The 26,602-nt window shown below is 28.6% G+C and overlaps 1 protein-coding gene across 1 annotated transcript; it reads right to left on the reverse strand.

Moving 5' to 3' along the window:
* Positions 1 to 20,816: 20,816 nt before the first annotated feature.
* On the reverse strand, positions 20,817 to 23,048 carry LOC135961269 (uncharacterized). Its single transcript, XM_065512767.1, has one exon. It carries the CDS (start codon positions 23,046 to 23,048, stop codon positions 20,817 to 20,819), a length of 2,232 nt encoding a protein of 743 aa, XP_065368839.1.
* Between the last annotated feature and the right edge of the window lie 3,554 nt (positions 23,049 to 26,602).

The following is a 26,602-nucleotide window of genomic DNA, read 5'->3' on the forward strand; positions in this document are numbered from 1 at the left end:
TAACAAAACATGCAACATCAAATCGATGCAATTTTGTTACAAATCATCTGATTCGGAAAAGTAATTGGTCAAAATTGATTTTGGGTTGCTGACTACAAGCATGCATTTTCATAAAAATCGAAGTACCGATAATGGCTTATTTTATGTTCTAAAAATTGTATCCAATAAACCTAAATCACTGTACCAAATTTTAGAAGAATTTTAAATTTTAGAAATCCCTTGAAGATGGAACTACAAGCTCAAAAAAAAAGAAGTGTGAATAATTAGGATAAAAGATTCCATTATCAAGCGAATAAGTGAACACATAGATTAAAAAAGTCGGAATTGAAAAAGAACATTACTCTTTGATCTTTCAACGATTGCACAGTGGGGCAGAATAATGATTTTTGGAAATAAATCTGGCATTTCTAAACGGCTGGCCCGATCGGTATTAATTTTGACTTGGGCGTATTCGAGTTTAAGTTATTAAAATGAACCCTACAAATGCTACAGGGGCAGCGATATGGGGGTCAAAGTAGGGTACCTTCGACATGTAAAAAAACACGTGCTATTTTTTCCCAATTCGATTTCAAAGATTTTTATATTTTTGGAAAGCTCTCGGTCAGGTCCTGCAAAAATATGCTTGCGTGTGCTAATTATCTCTTATAATTTCATTTCAAAATTGAAATTTTAAAATTTTGCCATACCTGGTTCGCTTTTGTAAAAAATTTGTTTAAAAAATTTTGATTCTGGAAATGTGGATTGACAGGATTCTTTTACTGCTTCTAGAATTTCTCAGTAATTAGTTAAAATGTTTAATTCTTGCACTTCACTACTTACACTAATATATTTTAACTCAATTGGGGTATTCACACGGTCTACTATTTGGTCATAATGTCGTAATATATTATGATAGTTTAAACAAATTTTTGTTGTGTTTCAAACAAAAAAGTTCTAAACTAATAAGACTATTTGAACCATGTTTATTGTTTTGTCATAAAATAATACTTTTTTTTTGTTTAAAACACAACAACAACTATTATAATATATTAGGACATTATGATTAATAGCAGACCATGTGAATACTCCAATTATTTTTACACGGTGTTGTCAGTGGAGGCAACTACCTTTTACAATCGCTTATAAATATTAAGTCATTACGAAATCCTTAACTTATTTTTATAATCTAAATAATGGATTTTGCTAAATATAAAATTTGTTTATATATTGAATTCTTAATTTTGTATGTAGAAATATACCCTTGAAATTCCATCCCAAAATAAACCGTTCTGTTTCCGTTTTTAGCTAAGAATTATAATTTTGTAAAATCCGAAGAGGCAGCATGATGTGCTATTAATAAAATCCTATATAATTCATAATATGAAAAACTAGTAGGCTTTATTCGAGTTTTAATAAAATTTCTTTAGTTTTTCCAAACAAATCAAATGAAAACTCTATAAATAACACTAAAGCATAACATGCAACTCTGCCTTTTCACAATTTGAGCTTGAAAATGCATGTGTAACGAAGTGGTTTTAGAAATTTAATTTTTCAAAAACCAACTAGTTTTTGATTAGGTGAAAATACACTAAATGTACTCATTTAAACGCTTAAGTTTCCCATTTGTGCAAATGTGCAATATTTGCGCGACGTGTTTCATGAACTCACCTTTTCAATTTTGTGCAAGTTTATACAGAAAATTTATATTTGATAAAAATGTCAAATAAAAATAAATTCAACAAAAGCTTTTAAAAAAATTTGTTCAAATTGCATACATTTTAATTTGAAAAATGTTGAATGAAAGTTAAATCTTTGGAACAAATGGTGGTATACATAGTTTGGAAGATTTTGTTTATATTCTATCTGTTGGTTAATGTTTTCAGACACAATGCCATTTAATCCAATCATTCTGTTCCAAAGTTACACAATTTTCACATGCACAAAATTTTTATATTTTATTTGATTTTTATTTCTTATAAATAAAAATAAACAAAAGCAGCTGATTCATCAAATGCACAATAAATTCAAGTTTGCGCAAAGAATAACAAGAAGGGAAGCCTCTCAATTTTTCTACAACAACAACTTCTCTCTCTTCTCACATACGGGTAGTATGTGAATTCAACACACTTGAGAGAGAGATTTAACTTCAAAACTTTTTCTTGAAAATTGCAATAAATTGCAATTCTAACACACTATTTCATAAACACATAAAGGGTACTCATTTAAACGCTTAAGTTTCCCATTTGTGCAAATGGGCAAATTTGCGCGACATGTTTCATGAACCCACCTTTTCAATTTTGTGCAAGTTTATACAGAAAATTTATATTTGTCAAATAAAAATACATAAATTCAACAAAAGCTTTAATATTTTTTTTTCAAATTGTATAAATTTTAATTTTAAAATGTTGAATGAAAGTTAAATCTTTGGAACAAACGGTGGTATACATAGTTTGGAGGACTTTGTTTATGTTCTAGCTGTTGGTTAATGTTTTCATACACAATATCATTTAATACAATCATTCTGTTCCAAAGTTACACAATTTTCACATGCACAAAATTTTTATATTTTATTTGATTTTTATTTCTTATAAATAAAAGTAAACAAAAGCAGCTGATTCATCGAATGCACAATAAATTCAAGTTTGCGAGTCTAAATTGTCGCGCAAACTTATCGGAGTTGTGCAAACGAATTTCCATACATTTTTTGACATTTCATTTGCGAGAGTGTAAAAATGCACAGATTGCACAGTTTGCGAGGCTTTTAAGCGTTTACATGAGGACCCTTATAATATTCTTTTATTTTTTTACACAAATTTAAACCATTAAAGTAACCGAAACATGCATATTTTGCACAAACGAAAAATATTTTTTTTTTAATTTTTGTGACATTAAATTTTTGGGTGTTGAAATTAAAACTGAAAAAAACACATTTGTAAAATTTCGTATTGAAAATTAATAAAAAATTCAAATAAATTTAATTTTTGCAGAAATTATGGTATAATAAGCAAAAAAATCTATTTATAAAATATTTCCAGATCAAATATAAATTAAATAATTTGAGAATTGTTTGAATTCTTAAATTTAATTGTAATAAAATTTTGTTATAATTTTTATGGTCGCTTTTTTACAACTCTGTGTGTTTGAGGAGTGTGGTGAAAGTGGTTTGAAAACCAATACATATAAACAAAATGTTACCAATACATTCAAATAGTTAGGTTTTTTCTGACAACCGACTTAGGTTTTTTTTGACAGCGTTTCACTTCTTGTTATTATTCTTTGAGTTTGCGAGTCTAAATTGACGCGCAAACTTATCGGAGTTGTGCAAACGAATTTCCATACATTTTTTGACAGTTCATTTGCGAGAGTGTAAAAATGCACAGATTGCACAGTTTGCGAGACATATAAGCGTTTATATGAGGACCCTTACTATAAATTTCCTGACTGATCTTTTTTTCTAATATGACAATAGAAAACTAAAAAAAAAACAAAAAAGTCAAAAGGTTGTGGTTTGGAAAGAGTTACAAATATATATCACACTCGTTGCCAAACAAAGTTTCCTGGTCGTGAACAAATACTAATAAAACAAATTGAAAGTAATGACTTCAATAACTCATTAATTGTTAGGTTTCACAGAAGTCGTTATACGCAAAAACAGAATGTGCTTCAGCAAACGTTTTGAATATTATCATTTATATAACAGATAATAAAAAAGTTATTATAAGACTACTTCTGAGTAATACATACGGTATGAAGTTGTCATTGAACAGTTAATTGAGTAATTGCAAGTCATTAACAAGGTTTTTGCTGCGTTAACTATTATCGTGAATTAAAATGTAATCCGTCTTTAAATTCTAATACTCAAAATAAAATATATCTATAGCAAACATAATACTTTAACCAGTTAACATTCAAACCACGGCACAGCGTTTTTAAAGCAAAAAAATACAGACAGGAAAATTAAGTGTCGATAATATTTTTATAGTCGATATATAATACGAATTCAATGGGGACTAAATTTTATGATAAATCGTTATAACTTTATTTAAATTTTCCTACATACTTACTATTTATAAATCTATTTTTCACTTTTCGCTGCTACAATTCAAACGTAAAGTAAATGTGTGGAGTGCGTGAAAAAACTCTTAGTTCCATGATTTGTACACAGCAAACACAAATATCGAAATAAAAATATAAGAAAAAAAATGGTTTTTATATTAAAAAATATATTTATTTGCAATTGTAGATTTTAATTAAATTCCGTATTGTATTCAATCATTTTATTTAATGAATCTTCACTTAATATTATAAAGTATATAAACTCTTAAATAATTATGAGTCAATTCCAGCAATTCGTATAGCATGGGCTATTATTCGTTATATTATATTGTCATTCGAATAAAAATAGTGTAAAGCAGTAAATTATGAATTTTTATTCGATCGAAAATTCATCCCTATTATTGAATCTTCTCTGTTTGATGTTAACAATAGAGTTGTCTTTCGAATCAAAATTATTCGAACAATCGAGGAAAAAGAATAATGTTTGTTCGAATGAATAAAATGTTTCAAAAAATCTCAAATAAACAAAATCGGGAATTTATAATCTTAAACAACAATGTTCATTACTGGAACTTTTATTAGAAACTAGTTACTACATAATTTTTCATATAAGTATTTCGGATTATGATCTCAAATTCACAACATTATTAAACATAACTATAAACGAAAATCGCGTCGCAATTTTAAAGGTATGTTCATGATTTTATCTTGCATCATAATAACTTTAGATTTTAAATATATTTAAGTATATTATGTATTTGCATAATATTTTTCATTCGTTATTTCTTTGAATAATAGAGGATGTTTAAAAAATTAATCGATCACTGGACTAATAATAATAAATTAGAACTAAATAAAATTCGAATAATTGACAACCTAGTTAATAAGTATCTACTATGTTTCATTTTACTTAGAAAAAACTTGTTAATTACTTGAAGTTATATATATAGAAAAACATACATTTCAATGACTACCACATACCATCTAAATTACCTAGAAGTAGTTGAAGAATGTTATATTTATTAACTTTTATATAACTACTTTCCTAGTCATTTGCAGTTGCGTAAAGTACTTGCCTCCAATGATCTGACTCTGTTAAAATAATGAGGTAAAGTGTTACTGTGCAATTAGTGTATGCTAACTCAGTGAGTCTTTAAATAAATCATTTTAGAATGTAAGAACACTAAGGCCTATTATTACAACTTATCATACTTACATCGGACAGATAAGAAGTATTTCGTTATTATAAGTTTAATTTAAACTAAAGTGACCAATAAGCTAAAGGGAAGAACATCTTGCCTTTAAATTTTATAGTAAGTTTTATGTATGAAGTTGGAATATTTTCTGGAAAATATGGCAACTTCATGAATAATAAATATATTTTTATTTTGTTTTTCTAACTCCCTGGTTATACCTGATAAAATTGTATCATGATAAACTTCAAAATGGTTGTCTAGATAAAAAATTATCAGGTATAGTCTCCATTTTTTAGTATTATTGCTTCGTTATGATAAAATTGTTAGTGATTTTGCTTAGACAACTTTGTCTTGACAACAAATGTCATTTATTGTTATGATAAATATTTGTCAAGTATAAATAGGGGGTAATAAATTAATAAAATGGATGGCAGATTAAGTTTTTCTTTTCCCGCACTTTTTCATTTCCCGGGGATAGTTTTAAAATTTCCCGGGATTCCGGAAATTCCCGTCTAGAACAGATTATTAAATTTTAAGAATGTAGATTTCGTTAAAAAACATAAAAAAATCCAATAAAAATTTAATATAAAGAGAAACTGACTCGATTTCAAATTTTAGTTATACACAAACCTGTCACCATTTGTCATTTGTATCGTAATGGTTTCAATTTCCATTAGATTTTGTTCTACCTTCGCGAAGGTAAGAAGGAAATCGCGAAGGAAATAGGAAGGAAATCGCGAAGGAATCTAACGAAGCTTCGTTAGATTCCTATTAATTCTGTTAATTCGCTAAAACTAAATATTTTATTATTTTTAATTTTGAATTGGCAATGTATTGCTTATTAATTCAAAAATTAAGTAAAGATGTTAATTACAACTTGAAGAAAACCCAATAAACAAAATTCAATTCCACGGAAGGTGGTTTTATTCCAAAAATTTTCATTTTATTATTTTTGAAAAAGCAAAATACTAAAATAATTCCACTTTCGATTGGAGTAGAATTCTGCGACAGCCCTGAAAATTCACGAATTTTTGGAATAATTTGAATAATGAACTTGTTATTGGTCTATTTGTGTTAAATCCTTATTATTGTATGAATAATCTGCTTTTATTTTGGATCTATAATCATCTTTTACAGAATGTCAAGTCCAAAAAACACCACATAAAACTAAGAAAAATAATTCCCGGGATTTCGGGATTAAAAATTGTGCGGAATTCCCGGGATTTTCCGTACAACTAATTTGTCAAAGGAATCGGGTTTTTCTCTGGTGTTGCCATATTTTCGAAAAAATTAATTTTATTTAGTTGTGATAACGAAAAATTTTAAAATTCAGTTTATTACTCACTTTAATTAAAGTTTCACTTTATTACTCACTTTAATTAAAGTTAACCTTACTATTACAAGTTGAATTAATGGCCCTGAGAGTGATGCAATAGAGGGAGTTAAAGTGACATTGGTACAAGATATTTGAAACTTATTAGTTTTTTGTTTTTAATACTAAAACTTCACTTAATACACTTACATACCTATGTTTGCTGGGTGGTAGATTTGAGTGAGTAGTTGCTATTTAAATATATGGAAACTGTCGCAAAACTCTTGTCAGAATATAACAACAACAATAACACCAACGGCAACAACAAAAAGAACAACATTTAAGTCAGTAACATATTGTTCGACATTAACAAATTTACGATGTATGTAATTCCTTGTAAAATCAGTCAACACTTCAATATTATAACTTTATTTATTTATTTATTTTTGACACTAAATTGAGATTTATTTATATATATTATACATACATACATAAACAATAAGAATAATATGTGTCCACAATTTGTCAAATATTTCTAAAAATTCCAAATAAAATAATGAATTAAAGTGTTATTGTTATTCAATTTAGTATTACGAATTTAGTAAAAATAATTTATGTATGTATATAGTATTTATTATATTCGGTGTTGCGAAACCGACGCTGAAAAAATATTGTTTTACATTTCAGATTTTCTTCCTTAAGAGACGTACAACGTATTTTTAATCCGCTTCGTACTTTTATTGAAATTAAAATTGTTAAATACGATGTACTTTATTTACGCGATTTCGATATAACGCGAACTCATACTAGCAATCATTTTTTCAAATACGCGACTTTTTTACACGATTTTTATATAACGCGGCAACAAACAACAAGAAACTAAAAAAACACAACAGATTTCATTTTTGAAAAGTTTGTTAATTTTTATGAATTTTTTGTTATGTTTTGACTTCTTTTATGTATTACCCCCATTTTCTCAATCTCTGGTTATTTTTTATCGTGAAGATAAACTGACAGTTCTCATACAAAAAAATATTAATTGGAGGTTTATCGTTACGAAAAACGATAACCAGGTATTGAGAAAATGGGGGTTAGAATATTTTGTTTTTTTAATTGGCATTTTTTTCCTTAATTTTCAATAAGAAATAATTTTTTTTGTTGAGTCTTTTTACATTACTTTGGTTTTAAGTAAGTTTTTAAAAGCACAAATAAAATAAGTTCTTAAAGTATATATCGTCCCCTTAAATGCAAACGGGCGTAACTACATTTTTATTGTTTTTACAGGATACGTTATAAAATCATTAATAATAGAGTATTCTTGGCAATTGAATCAAATTGAATCAATTTTTGTGTAGTTACGTCCGCCTTCATTTAAGGTGACGATATGTATGTATATATGTATGTAATTTCTATTTAACACGATTTTTAGGTCCCAATTTCTTTTTTGTTATGTGACTGATGTATTGTTTTACGCGAAATAAAAAATTATTGGTCCAACAAAAGCATTTCGTTCTAAATTAGAACCCCGTTTCACGCGAATTTGATTTACACGCTATTTTTTTTGGGCCCAACAAATCGCTTAAATGGAGGCCTACCTGTATTTAAAATTAAAAAAAAATACTTGGTGATTTGGATGCTTAAAGGAAAAAAATATAAAAAAACCAAGTGCTACATACAAAAAAAAAAAAAATAATTCAACAATTGTTAATTTTTTTCTTTTTAAATAACCGCCTGCCTGATAAATTTTAATCATGATAAACTTCAAAATGGTAGTCAAGATAAAAAATTATTAGGTATAGTTTTATTATTTATTAGTATTATTACTTCGTTATGACAAAATTGTTAGTGCCTTTGCTCAGACAACTTTGTCTTGACAACAAACGTCTTTAATTGTTATGATAAGTATTTGTCAAGTATAGACAGGGGTAATATACTCAATAATAAAATTAAATTAATAAGAAAGTAGTGTTGCCAAAACTTTAAGACCATATCCCACCAGATTGCACATAACATAACGCCAAAACCACTAAATCTTTAAGCAACTTTCAGTACTTCCTATTATACCCTTTGTTTCTTATGACCTCTGCACATCGTTTTGGCATAGATTATATAATATTTGTTAGTACTGTGGTTGGTATTGATTCCCACTCTGATTTTAAGCAATTCATCAGTTCCTGCTTATTACTAAAACAGCGAGTTCCGATCCTGCGCTTTAAAATGCCGAAGAGGTTCTCTATGCGATTCAAGTCTGGAGATTGAGCTGGCCAATTCAAGACTTTAATCCCATTAACTGATAAACAATCTTTGACCAACTTTGAGGAGCGCTTTGGGACATTATCATGCTGAAAAACCCATCAAAGTGGCATTTTCCATTCGGCATATTGAAGCATGTGGTTGGCTAAAATGTCCCTGTAAAAAAAAACGATCCATTTTTATTTGTATTTCAATAAAAGGGCCAACTCCACTTGCCGAAAAGCAAGTCCACACCATTACATTTCCACTACCATACTTTATTGTGCCTTTACAATAACGTGGATGTAATCGCTTTCGCTTCGGTCTACGGAAGTGACTAATTCATCAGAATTTAACAAGTTAAATTTAGACTCGTTTTTCATTTTGCCACACTTTTTCACTGTTTTTCATTTTGCTACAGTCCTAAAATTTCATAAAAGTAATGAAAATGAACGAATACGTTTGCAATTGATGATCTGTATACTCTGGCAGACGCTTACAAATTATTCAAATTTACTTTGATAATAAGTCATGCCACTTGTAGACGACTGTTTTATCCAAAAACTGTGTTCAACGTTGATACTGAGGCCGTTGAGTGAGACCAAATCACAACAGATCCTACAGACTCCATTACATCCAGAAACATGCACAGTTTGGTGCAGTTTACACGCTGGTGGTATAATCGGTTCTTATTTCTTCAAAAATTAAGCCGGAGCTCGCGATACGGTCATTGGAGATCGTTACCGGATTGATTATATTGATCAGGACGAGATGTGATTGCAACAGGATGGCGCTACATGTCATCATAGATTTATTGAAATCAACAGTTGGCGATAACTTGATTTCGAAAATTGCCTTTTTATTCGAAAGATCATGCACTGATTTTTTTATTAAAATTTATTTTTTTTGTATTACGAGTATTTTTTACTATTTCAATTTCTATCATGCTTATTTAATTAAATTATTCGAATAGTATTGTCTTAACCATTAATCGATCACTCGAATAATTAAAAAATAATAATAAAAAATCGATTTTGTAAAAGTAGGACAGAGAAAGAAAATAATTGGACCTAAGAGATTAAATAATGCAATAGTATTTTAATGGAAAACAATCGCCGGCACAGGTCAAATTTTGACAAATATTACAATTTATTTTTTATCCAAAAATCGGACGCTATAGCTAAATACGAGTAAATTATATTTAAAAATTATTAAATTAAATTATTAAAGATAATATTTTATTTTAATGAAATAAACAACAAAATTGTTTTTGTTTTTTTTTTTGCAGTAGTACAAGTCTATTCTCAATTTATAATGAACTTTCAATAATAAAGAATAAAGAAAATGTAGCAAAACTCTCAAATAATTTAAAAGCATTTTACTTTTTAATAATATAATAATGAAATTTGTAGCATTAGTTAATCAGTTAAAAAAATCGTGATTGCATTAGTTTTTTCATACAAATTGTGCTATTTTATTTTTCGCCACTGTCTATAGACTTCTGTTATTAGTACAAGTTCTGTTGTTTTAAATAAAATTTTGTTGAAGTTCCCATTGGATATTTATTTCCACCGGCACATGACACAAGTTTATGCATAAAATGTGTCGTCTGCATTTATGTCTGTTTCATACGAATGAGAAAGTTTTCCGTACAGATAGAAATCTACTAGTGAATGTGAATTCATACGATTGTATGTAAATATCAGTTAAGGAATCTTCAACTATTTAGAGTGACCATATCTGAATTAAAATTAATTCAAATGTTTTTAAGCGTTTCTATTTATTAAAATTTTATTTGAAAATTTGTATTCATAAAATATAACTATTCGTAAAAATTCATTAAAGTGTAATTTTTACGAATATGTTTAATATACAGTTTCTGATTTTAAAAAATTGAAAACCACTCGGTTTTGTTATAATTTATTAAATATTAACTATTATAGAAACAAAGTTAAATACACATATATATTACATATGGGCAATTCCAGGAGAATGATAACCACGACTGAAAAACAAAAACCCTCGAAACTTTCTTTCAAGATAATTTGAAAAGGAGAAAACACTAAAATGGTACTATGATAGTCTTTAGAGCTTACTACAACATTTTAAGGGCAAATTTAACTTAATTGGTATGTTTTAGGCTAAGATGGCGGCGAAAACTAAGCTGCCAATTAGCATGTAGTATGAAATAAATTTGACTCTGATTCTTTCAATTTATTTTATGAAACCGAATATATATTTTCTATTTATTTGTTTAGGTTTTGTATACATATATTTACAGAATATATACGGTTTACTATAAGAGAAAAAAACTGTCACGTACGGTATGTCATGTACAATATTAAATTTAGTTTATTATATATAAATCAACCAAAGATTGATTTTATTTAATTATGGCAGATTTTAAAGGAACAAATTAAAAGAAAACATAACGCCTTTCACGATTCGCAAATTTTCGCATATTTCTACATCTACTTCAATATTACTTCCGTTTTATGTCACGTACTTATATCCTTATTTCGCTCGATATTTTGGACAACAATTTTTTGAAAAAACTTATTATTTTTTTAAAATATAGTAGCCTCTGAATGGAACATAAATAACAAATTGTTTTTGCAAAATCTATTCCACTCTATAGGCGTACAAATGTCACGTACGATGGCATGGAATTGCCCATATGTATTAGTGCTGTCAAATACTACTGCAATTGATTGGAAATTGTTCTGTTGGGTACTCAATAATTTATATATATGAAGGAGTAGCTTTACTGACTAATTCAACATTACCCTGCTCAAATGCATAAATCTAGATTCACTAAGAGTTAAAGGGGAAAAAACGGGTATATTTTGTAATCTTATATCTTCTAAACTAGTACAATTTTAATAAAATTGTGAACATTTGTTCCTATAGCCACACAGAAATTAACTAAGATGGTAATATTTGGAACTCGATTGCGAAGATCTAGATTGGGCCAAATCCGGGTACTCTTTTTAACTCTTTCAGCCACGTTTTTTTGTATAAGTTTAAAATCAAAACAATTGCACTTTTACTTTAATCAATGTTAGCTTATTATAAAAAGTAAGAAAAAATATTCAGAACATGAAAAAGCCACCCCATTCCAACGTTTCTTGTGGAGTGAAGTGGTTAGTTTACTAACCACCGTGGCGGTTGGCATTCAAAATAACTATGATAAAAATTTTTGTTTCGTATAAATTTTTTTGAAATCGAATATTTTTGACTAAATTTTCTGATAAAACAACCGAAATATCAAAGTAACACTGAATTCGATGACCAACAAACACTCTGTGCTTCTTTTATTGAATGCGTGAAAGTCTCTTAAAAAACCTGATTTTTACAATATTTTCAAATTAATATAATAATCTAACCAGAGCACCCTGACAGCAAAGTTTTGCAAAAAATCATAAACGAAGACTTCAAAAAATATAATTGTTTAGCAAAATGGCAATAGATGTCAATAAACAATGTTTTAAAGACTATAGAAAATGTGGTTAGTAAACTAACCACCAAACCGCAAAGAGTTAAAGCATATTTTGTCTTCATTTGGATTTTAGCCAAAAAATCATCTTGAAAAAATGTTATGTAAATCGCATTTGCACTAGGTGGGCTTAAATAAACAAAAGTTGGATTTTGGCCAAAAAATCATCTTGAAAAAATTTTAGGTAAATCGTATTTGCAAGGTATAAAAAACGCAATTTTTTCAGTTTTTGTAAAAAATTTGCAATAAAAAATTACTTTTGCAATTTAATTTTAAAGAATAGAAATGTGTAGGCAATTGTCGTTCTAATGAAACATACAAAACAGAATTTGGTTAAAAAATGTTAAAGTTATTAAAACTTCCCCAGGCGACTACATAGAACAAGAAATGTAGGAACAAAATTAACATATTTTAAGAAATATTAAAATAAAATATAATCTTTACTTAAAATATATCCATATTCAACTATATGTATATGAGTTTTTGGCTTCGTAGGATACCGTTAACCTATTCGCGAGTATGTCCAAAAAAAAAATTTTTTTAACGGCAGTTTCAAAACTCCATTTTCAAATTTATAAAAATTTTGTAAAACAAATTTCAGAATGTTTTGATCATCTCATTTGGAATTTATTGAAAATATAATAGGGAATAAAAATATGAAAATAATAGTAAATTTTCTACTGGAAATAGTTTAAATATTAAAAACCATTCCGAAGGATAATTGTCGGGTTTCGGTTTTAGCCCTTGACCGGATTCGGTTTCGATTAAACCCGAACACGAAACTCTAGGTTAGCATAACATCCAATAGTTTTAAGTAGTTTTAGATGTTGACCACCTCTATTATTTTTTTATTAGATAACATATCTCGCCATAAAGTGGTCAGCAAAATTCTCGTGTGCAATAGTTTTGAAATAAGTTAAGTTTTCTAGAGGAACATATACACACAACAACTTTCATATGCATTTTACATGATGATGTGCGTCTGACTATGGAATATGTAAGTAAGTGAACTAAATTGAGCACTGCAACATTATGTAATTTAAATGCATAAAATCTGCCAACAATACAAACTTCCTAACCCACATGCATACTAACTAAAATATTTAAACATTCCCTGCAGTCCTTTGAACTAAGTCATTAAGTAAAAATGGGATAGTCTAAAGCTTAGACACAAACGAATAAATAGGATCGATTTAAAATATGAATATACCAGAGGTTTCCTACTTTGGGGAGCCCTGGCCGCGCCCCTGGTGGGCCCATGAGGTCCAATGCTTAAAACTTAAACTCAAAACCACTTTCTCTTTGCACATTCTAACGTCTGTTATCAATACAAAGTTAACAATTGATACCTTTAAAACTGCAGGGTATGTTTCCATGTGTCTGAATACAACAAAATTTCGAAATTTCTAATTAAAGTCAAATTTAATTAATTGAGAATTGTATTTAAATATTACAAAGTATGTAGGTATAAATTCTTAGTAAATAATGCTGAATATTAAAATATTTATGCATCGTACATGCGTACATATTGCTCCAAAAAATTAAATTGTGATTAAAGCTTTCAGAAACACCCTAAAATTCAGAAGTTATTCTAAAAAAACTGTTTTCAGTGATGTTCATCATCGACCTGTAACTCAGTCAGATTTTGTTCGACTTTAAATTTTTAACGAGTTTTTTATATATTTGTAATATATAAAAAAAAAACAAATTGATCTACCTTTTTTAATTTAGTAGCTTCTCATTGCATATTTTGATATAAAAGCTTATAAAAATATATACCAATATATAAAGAAAATTTAGTTCTTAACAAAACATTTTTTTAATTTTACAAATCGGATGAAAATTTTAAAAGTTATTCAACTTTTCAATAACACCTTTTTTGTATTTTCTGCCCCAGCACATATGAATAAAAAAAAACTATACAAAAAAAAATATTTGTACAGTTTTTAATTTACAAAGGTAAATTTTTCAAAAAAGTTTAATAAGTTTTGCAAATATAAACAGATTTTAACAAGTAATGTCTCTATTTTTCTATATAAAATTGTATTTTAAATACCGTGCAATAAAAATAGGTTTTCAAAGAAAAAATTTAAATAACTTTTGCAGAATTTGAAAAATTACTAAAAAAAAATTTTTATAAAAACTTACACAATTTCTTAGAATATTTATGAAAGCTTCATTCTTTGCCTCTCCATAATTGTGTAAAATTTTGAAATCGGTCTAAAAATATGTGAATTAGAGGTACTAAAGTACTACGACCTCCCCTAAAACTGTTCCTTTCAAAAAAACTCAAAATTTTGAGGGTGTTGAAAACGGTTTTAGTATGTCTTCACCTACGACTAAAACCCTCATTAGATCACTTTTCAAGTTCTTGCAGAGTGTAATTACTCACAGCTCCCATATAAGGCCCACTTCCATATATCATTTTAACGAGTATAGACTTCTCAAAAATTTTGTATTCAAATAAAATTCAACACAAATAATTTCCATATATACAGAAGACATGCCATCGAATTTTATGGCGATTTGTCTTTAAGTAATCATAGCTCCCTAAAATGTTTTTGCTCATTTACTCAATGTGGGCATTAAAATGTCGGGCTAGTTCGACCATACTTTCTTACTTGTTTTGACAATAAAATATAGTAAAAAGTTGAAAAATTTCAAAAATAGTCGAATAAGGTCGATTTAAATAAAAAAATCGATAGTTCGATAAGTCGACTTTTCATAAATTACCAAAAGTCGAATAGTCTACTATACAAACAATCGACTGTTCGAAAAGTAGATTTTTTAAAAATCGAAAATAGTCGAAAGGTTTCTAGGAAAGATTCGATGTTGATATCTACAACCCTAGATATCAACATAAATACACATTTGGGTTATTTAATGATAAAATGCAAAAAATTTAAAAAAAAAAACTGAAAAAATATGTACATCTTTTAAATCAGGGTTTAATATTCAGCACCAAAATAAATAGCCTCATGTAACGACTGAACTGAAAAAAGTTTAAGTCTTCAATTTCAACAATTTGCTTACTGAAAACAGTTGACTGTGCACACACATTACAACAGCAAGCAGCAATCGATTTTGTTTTTTTCCAGCAGCCAAACGAATCAGCAGCCGCCATGTTTCAGTTTTCAATTCTACCGAACTGATTACACGACTTCAGCAGCAAAAACATTTCTGTGTGTGCTGCTTACGCATTGTCAGTTTCGAGTTTTGTTTTTCGTACTACGCAGCGTAACAAAAACTGCTAGCTCGACTGAATAGTACGACTGGCTAGTTTGGCTGGTTGGTTAGAATTTGTTTTTGTATACACTTTGTGAAGCTAAGTTGTATCGTATGGTTTTTGTGTTTACATTTCACAGAGAAAATTTAAGTATTGTTATTGTTAATAGAGATAAATGCAAAATTCTTGTTTTTTCAGAAAAAAATTCAATATGCATATATATATTCGATTAACATTAAATTTGATTTCATTACATTTATAAATTTCATAATTTTTCATTATTAAAAATTAAATTAATAAATAAAATTACTACATATCGATGGCTTAATATAAAGAAGGCGTAACTCGATTTTTTGTTAATTTACTGGAGAAGGAAAAAACTTAATAAAATCCATAAAATTTTAGACACAAGAAAAGTTTTAATGCAATTTTGAATAAGAAGACACTTCACATTTTATTTCTCATTTAAAATATATTTATTTTTATTTCAATGAAGTTATTTAATATACCCTTTTTACATTGATATATTTTTTTTGTCAAGTTTGCTGCCATAATAATTTAATGGCCATACGAATTTTTTTCCTCAAGGTTGATTTTTATCACTTTTTCTATATTTTACCACGGTTATATCTCGTATACCGTACGGAATATCTCTTTTGTGGCTGAAGCAAAGTTGTATATATTGAATAGTAGAAGAAAAGTACGGAACATACCTACCCGAAAAAGTTGCATCCAGTGCCTTAAAAATCGCAAAAATGCCCATTTTTTACCAATTTTTCACCTTTTTTGCTCAATAACTGGATTACAAATCCAATTATGGACCGAACACCATGAAATTAGGTCGTGTGATTTGTGTTTATATGAAAGTTATTTATCATGAATTTTGCTTATATACCATCATTTTTAACAGATTTATTCACTTTAAAGTGATTTTCGGATGCGGGTCTTATATGGGAGCTATGAATAATTATGGACCGATCATAAACAAATTTGGTACATATAAACAACAAATCACACGACCTAATTTCATGGTGTTCGGTCCATAATTGGATTTGTAATCCAGTTATTGAGCAAAAAAGGTGAAAAATTGGTAAAAATTGTCATTTTTGCGATTTTTAAGGCACTGGATGCAACTTTTTCGGGTAGGTATGTTCCGTACTTTTCTTCTACTATTCAATATATATAACTTTGCTTCAGCCACAAAAGAGATATTCCATACGAGATATAACCGTGCTAAAATATAGAAAAAGTGATAAAAATCCACCTTGAGGAAAAAAATTCGTATGACCATTAAATTATTATGGCAGCCAACTTGACAAAACTAATGATACAGAAGTCCTTATTTTTGGGGCTACTTTCACGTGCAATTGTCAGAATTGAGTCCCAAAGCAATGGACTGAAAAATGTTGTACTGTGTTAGTCAATATAAAATATAATAAAAAAAATATCAATAATTTTTTATTCTAAATTTATTAATTAATAATTTTATTAAATTTATTTTTTAGTATTTTTAATTAAGATATAATAAATATAAGAATTTCCTATTTATTTCTATTAACAATAATAACATTTAAATTTCCTCTGTGATATGTAAACACAAAAACCAAAAAATCATACGATTCAACCTAGCTTCATAAAGTGTGTGTTGTTGTACACACATTTTATGCAACCAGCCAAACTAGCCAGTCGTACTATTCAGTCGAGCTAGCAGTTTTTCTTACGCTGCGTAGTACGAAAAACAAAACTCGAAACTGACAATGCGTAAGCAGCACACACAGAAATGTTTTTGCTGCTGAAGTCGTGTAATCAGTTCGGTAGAATTGAAAACTGAAACATGGCGGCTGCTGATTCGTTTGGCTGCTGGAAAAAAACAAAATCGATTGCTGCTTGCTGTTGTAATGTGTGTGCACAGTCAACTGTTTTCAGTAACCATGTGATCAAAAACTGAAACTAGTTACTTTTTTTTAAGCATGAGACTGTAAAAAGTCAACTATTCAGTAAAATGCGTCTGCTTTTAGTAGTTCTTCGAAACCCTGTTTTAAATGCTTCTTCAAATGCACTGTATCATGATATTTTTTCAGCATTACAATAGCAGTGTTCGCGTACTTGATAATTTATAATAATTTGTACAAATTATCACTGGAAGTTACTGGATTCTGTTCGTTTACTTTTAAAAACTTGTAACGAGAGAGCAAGATAGTGTTAAAAGTGACAGTTCATAGATAGAGAACATGATATTTTTTACAGGACATTTTTTGTCCAGTAAAAAATATCAACATAAAAATATGGGTGCAAATATAAACAAAACTAAAAAGTTGAAAATTAATACAATTTACATGTTTGCAAAGTAAATATTTAAAATAACACAATACAAACGTTTTGAATTGATTTATAATAAAATACAACTTATTTTTACAACTTGTTGTTCAAGTTCTGAAATATTATTTCTGAAATATTATTAGAATATTTTAGAATATAATTTTAAATCTAAAATATTTTAATTTTATTGTCATAAAACAACACTTTTGATTGGAACAGAAAAGCGACCCTATAATTTTGAAAGGGCATGTTGAGTAGATCATTTTTGTAGAATAAACTTAATGTTTATTCTGAATATTTACAGTGGATTTATGGTCTGAATTTTTTTACAGGGGGTCAAAGTTTTCATTTTTTGATCGAAGGGAGCAAATGAAAAAAATATTGTAAGTTTATATCTGAGAGAATTCTTATTTTCAAAGTTATATGGTGGAATTTTATGAGGATTATTTTTGTGGAAGATCCCTAAATGTCCTTTTTGAAAGGACTTTTTTTATTTTCTTGAAAAAGGGTTAAATTAACCCCTAAAGGGGGGAGATAGAGGGCAAAGGTCTTCCGCAAAAATGATACCCATAAAATTCCACAATATAACTCTGACAATAACAATTCTCTCAGACCTTAAATTACAACATTTTGTTCAGTTAGTATAATGTCGATTAGAAATAATGGACCGTTTATTACCAAATTCAATAGTTTTCGTCGTTATGACAATATAAGCGCTAAGTCGGCTGAGAAAGAGCTCCTGAGAAGATTGATATACACTAACTATCGACTAATAAAATAAAATTTATTTATGTACGTTAATATTAACATTTTCTGCAGATGTTGGAGGCTCTTGAATCAATAAGGAGATTCCGATAAGAGTGACAATTCTCACTATGCACAGCTACAACAAATCATAATATCATTAACTAGCTACATATATATTCGGAACAGATGTTGCGTCGGGCTGATAAACTGTACGTTATTAATTTCAACATTTTGCCGTATTTTTGGAATTTCTAATTATAAATGTTTGGTATATGATACCAAAGATCCCAGAGGTAGAGCATGCGGAGGCTCGGCAATTTTAATAAAAGCTCGAATAAAACACTACTTAATGTGTGATTTTTGCGAAGATTATCTTCAAGCTACTACAATATGTCTTGAAGATTTTCATCGAAACTTAGTGATTTCATCGATATACTCACCCCCAAGATTCTCAATTACAGAAAGTCAATTCTTTTAACATATTATTTAGTTTAATTTTAGTTTAATTTTAATACCAAAGGAATAATGAAACCTAATCCATTTTAGTGTTATTTTAATGCTCTGAAAAAATTAGTACAAATCAATTCTTTCTCTATATCACTCATTTAGTATCTTTAAATTCATGCTATACTGGTGTAAATTTAATTAATTATTGGGTTTGTTATATATAAACACCAGCCTGGTGTAAAAATGACCCAAAAACTTTTTACTGTATACTGTCTCCATGGGAAGAGACATCAAAGTATGTCATCAAATTGCATATTACATCTTGGAAGCTCAAATCAAACAAAAATAATACCTCATTTTACATTTTCAATATTTTAACTTGTGTCGAAAGACTTATAGTGTTAGCATGACTTTGTTTAAAGCATCATGCACTTGGATATGAAAATTTATTAGTTGTCACTTGAGTTGGAATTGAAAGTTGGAATATGGTAACAAACATTTACCAAAGTACAAACTTCCATAAACTCTGTATATCCTCGTTAGCCATTATTTCATCATACTTATACATAGATATACAAGTGTCCATGTATAAATGACTGTGTATGTATTTTTGTTTTATCTTAAATCTTACAATCCTTATCGAACAAAGTGTCTGCAGTATAAACAAGTACTTGTTTGTTCAAAAATGACGTGTTGACTTAAAAAATATTTTATTCATTGAATTGTACTCAAGTGTATTTTTTCTACATATGTTTTGTTCTTCCACTTACACATTCAGTTAATTTGTTCATTTATTTTTGAATTTAATGGATTTTTTCTATTTTGTTTTTCAATCGAAGAGTATGCGACGCACAGTGATTCGTTCCTAGGAATAAATAGAAGAAGTTGACCTAGACTTATTAAATTTGATACACGAAAATAAAAATTTAGAAAAAAATAAAGTTCTGATAAATATATGTTACCTCACAAATATTCTATTAAATAAAATAAATATTCCTGCAAAATTACTTCATTTATAGTAGGTAACTTTACTTCTATTAAGTGTAATTAGGGTAAAACTACATGTTGTGTGTAAATTCAAATATTTACACACATTGTATGTAAAAAAAGTGAAAATTTACCTATTTATGTGCACAAATTCCATGTAAATTTAAATATTTTATGTCTATAAAAATATTGTAATATGTATGTAAAAATTTCACGTAAAATATGTACATAAATATAAATTTTTAGAACGTATTACATTAAGCATAAGATAAAATAACAAGTAAGATAGCTATATTCGGCTGTGCCAAATCTTATATAGTATATATAGTATAATATAACCCTTCAAAATAAAAATTTTAAATATTTTTAGGTAAACAAAATTTTTATATGTATAATTGTTAATCGACCTTTTCTTTAATTTTCATAGATAGTTATATAGTTTCCTATATACAGGCTTTCAAGGTCAGTGATTTGATGTAAATAAAAGATTATTTATATCATTTTCAATATAATCCGACGTTTCGTTGGTATTATTTCCAACTTCTTCAGGGATTGAATTTTATTTTAATCTGGTAACATTATAAATATACAAAAGGAAAATTCTGGTCAATAACAACAATAATTATAATCTACATATTCAACAAATTTACTTACATATAATCTTTTTTGTCAAGTTTACATCATTTATAAAATATATCACAGTTTTTTGTATAAGTGGACAACACAACACAAAACTTAAAAATATTAAAATAAATGTATGCAAAAATAAATAAAATATCACAGTAAATTTGTCTTATTCGATCACAGTTGTTGTTATTACTAAAATATTGCAATGGTGTAGATTGCATTTGTATTATCTTTATCCTCTTTTGTATTTATTGCACTTTCTGATTTTTGCTGTATTCTCAAGCTCTCCAACGTATATCTCTTATTTTCCCTTTTTTCCTTATCTAAAATCTTCACTCCTTCAAAGTTTGGTTTGTGTCCGTTTTCAATGCAGTGTTGTGATAGTGCAGTTGATTGTTTTTCTCTCTTTATGTCCGCCTTATGTTCATCTATTCTCACGCCTAAATTTCTCTTTGTTGTGCCAATGTACACTTTCCCACACACCTCACTGTCTCCGCCATCACATTCAATTTGATACACTACATCACCTTGTTCTCTGCACTCAATCTTCGTCTTTGTTTGTGTAAATAAGCTGTGTATTGTTCTGTTTGGTTTATGTGCAAATATTATTTGTTGGTCTTTTATCATCTCTCTCAATTTGTTGTTCTCAGTTAGTCTTGGGATAAAAGGTATACTGTAATATTTGGCGTTGCCAGATGTGTCCTCTTTGTCATTTTCCCGTGAAGAATTATCATTACTCCCATTTTTGACCTTAATTATCAGTTTATCCACTAGATCATTTGGAAAGTCATTTTTCTTCAGTATAATCTTAATTTTCGCCATATTTCCTATTTCAAATTGTCGGTCACTCATCTTCATAACTTTGTTAATTAGATTCATCGCTGTATTCATCTTTTGTCTCATGGGTTGTGTTGAGTGGAAATTCAATAATCGTCCAGATGCAATTGGTTTCATATACCAATCTGTTATTATCCTCTGGTTATTCCTATGTATTCTCATATCAAGGTATGGTATGGAGTTGTCCGTTTCTCTCTCCAGCGTAAATTTCAACTTGTTGTGATATGAGTTAAATGTCTTTAGTATCATGTCCTCATCCTCATATTTTATTATAGCAAATAAATCATCGACATATTTTGTGATGAGTTTTATTTTAATATTTTTCTCCTGTAGCTCCGCTAATGTTTGATCCAGTAGGCAGTCCAATATTATATCAGCAACTGTCGGTGATAAAGGATTTCCCATTGGCATACCATATGTCTGGTGGTATAATTTGTCGTCATGTACAAAATAATTATTGTCATTCAAGCAGAATTGAAGTATCTTCAGAAATTGTGTTCTTGGTATTTTGGTGTGATTCTGTAGTGAACTCCATTTTGCCATAATATTGCTTATAGCTAGGTGTATAGGTATGTTTGTAAATAACGATACCACGTCCAAAGATATAAGGATCTCATCTTCGTCCAATGTAAGTGTATCCAGTTTCATCTTTAATTCCAGGGAGTTCCTTATATTATATTTTTCCTGTATAATGTTCTTCAATATCTTCCCAATATGTTTCGATAATTCGTAACAGGGTACTCCTACCGATGATGATATTGGACGAAGTGGATTGTTAAGTTTATGGATTTTAGGAAGTCCATAAAGCCTGGGGGCCGTTGCTGCGTTTGATGTTAATACTCTCTTATCATAAATACTTATATATTCTTTCTTATATAGGTCCATAATAAGATTGTTGTTTGCCCTCTGTAATTTTTGTGTCGGGTCTATCAAAATTCGTTTGTATGTGTTTCTATCTTTCAATAACTCATCCATTCTCTCGTAGTAGTCCTTTTTGTACATTAAAACTGTCTTGTTTCCCTTGTCTGCTTTAGTTATGATTATCTTATCCTTATATCGTTTAAAGAATCTTCTTGTATCGTCATAAATGTTTAGTATGAATTTATCTTTGTCATTATTCTTCATTGTTCTTCGGTGCGTCATAATTCTGTTTGCTATCTTAGATCTGATGATATCCTTTTCCCTATCATCCGTGAGGGTTTGTACCCATTGTTCCAAATCTGCTATCAATCCGATCGTAGAAAAATTCCCGTTACTGATTGGTAAAGCAAATTTTGAACCTAGAGAAAGAATCCATTTGCTATCATCGGGAATATTTATTGTCGTATTATTAACAAACCATTCAGGGTTGAATGTTATGTTATATTCCTTAAATTTTCTCTTCTTCAAATTTTCAATCTTGGACAAATGTGATCCTTTATTCTCCATGGTGATATTTCTATATCTAGATTGTTGTCCCATCATAAAGGATTCGTATTCATTCCCACTTATGGATCGTGTAATTAGTCGTCTCATTTCAGCCATCTCCTTCTTCAAATCATTCAAATTGTAATTCGTTTCCCTAATTTCCAGACTCAGTATCTTCATGTGAAATTTATGTTCAACCTTATATAATTTCTGTGATATCCTCGTCGATGTGAATAACTGTCTTGTGATCTTCGTCGTGTTTATCAAATGTGTCGGTGTAAGACCCTTCTTCCTGCAGGTTAACAGATATTTAAGTCGTTCAGTTTGTTTTCCTAGCTTCTTCATACTCCTACAATATCTCTTAAGTAATAAGCAGGTGTCCACGTTGTACTTTTGCTTGATACGATTAAAAAACTCATCTTATTGCTTGTTAAACAATCAAATTCGGCGGGCCCTCCGATTATTTTATATGTATAATTGTTAATCGACCTTTTCTTTAATTTTCATAGATAGTTATATAGTTTCCTATATACAGGCTTTCAAGGTCAGTGATTTGATGTAAATAAAAGATTATTTATATCATTTTCAATATAATCCGACGTTTCGTTGGTATTATTTCCAACTTCTTCAGGGATTGAATTTTTTTTTTTATTTTTTTAAAAAAAAATTAAAATTTTTTTTTGTTTTTTTTATATTTTTTCATATTTAGCGAAAAAAAACTTTTGGTGAAAAAAAATATTTTTTTCCCATTGTTGGTCCAACTTACTATGGTCTTATATACGTCGTTGCGAAGGTCTTTGAAATATCTATCATTAGATATCCATATTGTCTATATTAATGACATAGTAATCCAGATATAGGTCAAAAATAGGTAAAAAATCGAGGTTGTCCTGGTTTTTTTCTTATATCTCAGCCATTTGTGGACCAATTTATCGATTTTAAATAGCAACCGAGCGGGAAGAATTTCGGAGGTATTGATGTATGAGTCGTGTATGTAATTTATTTGGGGGCTTCGGAAAGTTGTTTTCAACAGACAGACGCTATCTATAAGGATCCAGAATATATATACTTTATAGGGTCGGAGAATTATATTGTGGAAATGACAAACTTATATATACACTTCTCACGAAGGTGAAGGGTATAACAAGACATTTATATTTTATTATATAAAGGGATATTTAATTAAAATTAATCAAAAACGTATTAAATTTATCGAATTTAGTCGTCGTTTTTCTGTTTGTTCGTATTGGTGCTTTGTCATTATGGTAAGGGTCTATTGAAGTAATAAGGTGGACATTTCAACACCAATGATGATATAATTACAATAAAAATTTTAAAAATTGCATTCTATCAATATTGTTTTAACCCAACCATCTAGATACTGGAAATAACATTCCCTCCACAATTGAATCTTAGAACGATACTCCGCCAAAAATTGCCATCTCAGAGACAGCTTTATCATCCAGAAGTTTTTACTTCAGGGAAGAACTTACGATGACAGCAGACCTGTTACAATAATTTCAAATAAAGTTGGATAATTTGGGTTTCCTTTTGATAATTCAATGTTCTCCATTTACAATAACTTTATTTGTTTTGGACAAAGCCTCCTAATTCTCACCCATCACACTCTCCCTTATACTAATTGATTTAGCTATAAAAAATATTGTATTCATTTCAAAAAAATGGAAAATTACACTATGATTTTTTACACTTTTAAAAAACAAAAACACGAAATTTTGTAGAATTTTGTTCATGTTTTTGTTGTGTAAAAGTGTAAAAAAATCAAAGTGTAATTTTCCATTTTTTTGAAATGAATAAACTTATTATGTTTTTAAACCAAAGCGAAGAACTGATTGTTGTCAGGTTACAATCCCCTCAATTTAAATTAAAAATTTCACAATTTGTAAAATGTGCATAATTTTATTAAAAAGAAATTTTAAACATAAAATGCATATTATATTAAAAACATTTGGAAAACATTCAAAGTACTACATTTTGTGTTTTTGTATATAAAAGTATATAATTAGTTTTGTTAAATTTTACTTTATAGTAGTAAATTGACATGCATTTTTTAGAGTGTATATAAAGACGGTGGTTAGTGGTATTTATATTAGGGTGATCGATTCTTTGAAATTTTTTAGAAACCGGTTTTCGGTTTCTTCGAAAAATTGCAATTTTATGGAACAATTTTTAAACGCATAGATATAGGAAGAAAAAAAGATTTATTTATTAAAATAATAGTTATTTAAACAAAAACAGTTCATGGAAAAACATAACACAACAAAAATGAGATCATATAACAAAAAATAAGCCTTTTTAAAATGCTTAAAAACTGTTTAATTCTAATTTTGATAATTTATTTTCGGATCAAATTTAACCCATGCTGAAATTAAAATTGATTTGATATTTTATGAATTTTATTTAATTGCAAATATCAACAACTAAGTTAGGTTTTTAGAAACACAAATTGGTCAAAAAAATATTTCGATTTTTTTCTTTTGTTTTTATAAAGCTAGACATTGAAAATTATCTTTCTCAGTGTACTTGTAGGACATATCGCACACCCAGTTCAAAAGTGACACAACTCAAAATTCATTTTTCGGTTTATCTGCACAATACACTAATTTATCTATAAAACAAAATATCGATGAATATCGTTGTTGTTAACTGTTGCTAAAAAAATAGTTATGTCTTTCGTTATGTTTCAACTGGAATATAATTTTTTGCGATTTCTGAAAAATTAAAATTTTGTGTTTTCACTGGGTGTGCGATATAGTTAACAAAGCAAACCGAAACCGACTTAACCAAAAAACTGGTTATAAGGTTATTAAAAACCTAAATCACCCTAATATGTATATAATATTATATATACAATTGGTCAATTCACAAGGTCTCTTATCACGTCATATTGTCATAATGTCTTAATATTTCACAATGGTTTTTATTGTTTTCAGACAAAAAATGTCCTAAAATAATACTATTCTGTATGCTATGTTTATTGTGTTATCGTTACCAACCAGCAGAGACCTGCGCCGAATGCCTAAGAGTCGGTTAAGCAGAGTGCCGGGTCGTGATATATTAGGACATTATGACAATATGACTGATAAGACACCTTGTGAATTGACCAAATGTATTATACATTAAGGCGGGTCGATTAAAAAATCGATTAAAAAATAAGAAACTTTGCCAAAGAAACCATACCTCTAAAATGAATTCTGATGTTCCTTATTTTGACCCAATGGTCAAATTTCAAAAAACTACTGCAACCGCAGTCACTATTTATACACACTGTCATCTTCATTTGAGTACCCTAGCTTGTTCTTAACGGCCAAAACGAGAATATTCGAATTCTAGAGGTATCATTGTTAATGTTAGCAGCTTAAACATTTAGTGTTGCCATACTTACAAACAATGGTAATAACTGCATGCTATCAACTGATGGACATGTTTATAAACATGATGAATGTTGCAGGCAGTCGTTACAGGCCGTTAAATTCAAATCACAATTGCAAATTCTTAATATTTAACTATTTTTTTAAAACATGTTGACAACATTCTTATTTTGTCATACCATGACTCTTTTTTTGGGTGGGACCAAAAGACAAAGTCAGTTGTGAGTTGTCATCAATATTCCAACTGGTGTATATAATCACTTATATACTTTTCAGTGCATACTCGTTTTATTTAATTTTATATATATTTTTTTTTATATCAAGCTATTTTCAAGCTAATGA

This window comes from Calliphora vicina, chromosome 5 (assembly GCF_958450345.1).
Source record: "Calliphora vicina chromosome 5, idCalVici1.1, whole genome shotgun sequence".
NCBI lineage: Eukaryota > Metazoa > Arthropoda > Insecta > Diptera > Calliphoridae > Calliphora > Calliphora vicina.

Excerpts from the sequence above, each read along its gene's own strand:
- LOC135961269 (XM_065512767.1), bottom strand. The coding sequence starts at position 23,048 with ATGAAGATACTGAGTCTGGAAATTAGGGAAACGAATTACAATTTGAAT.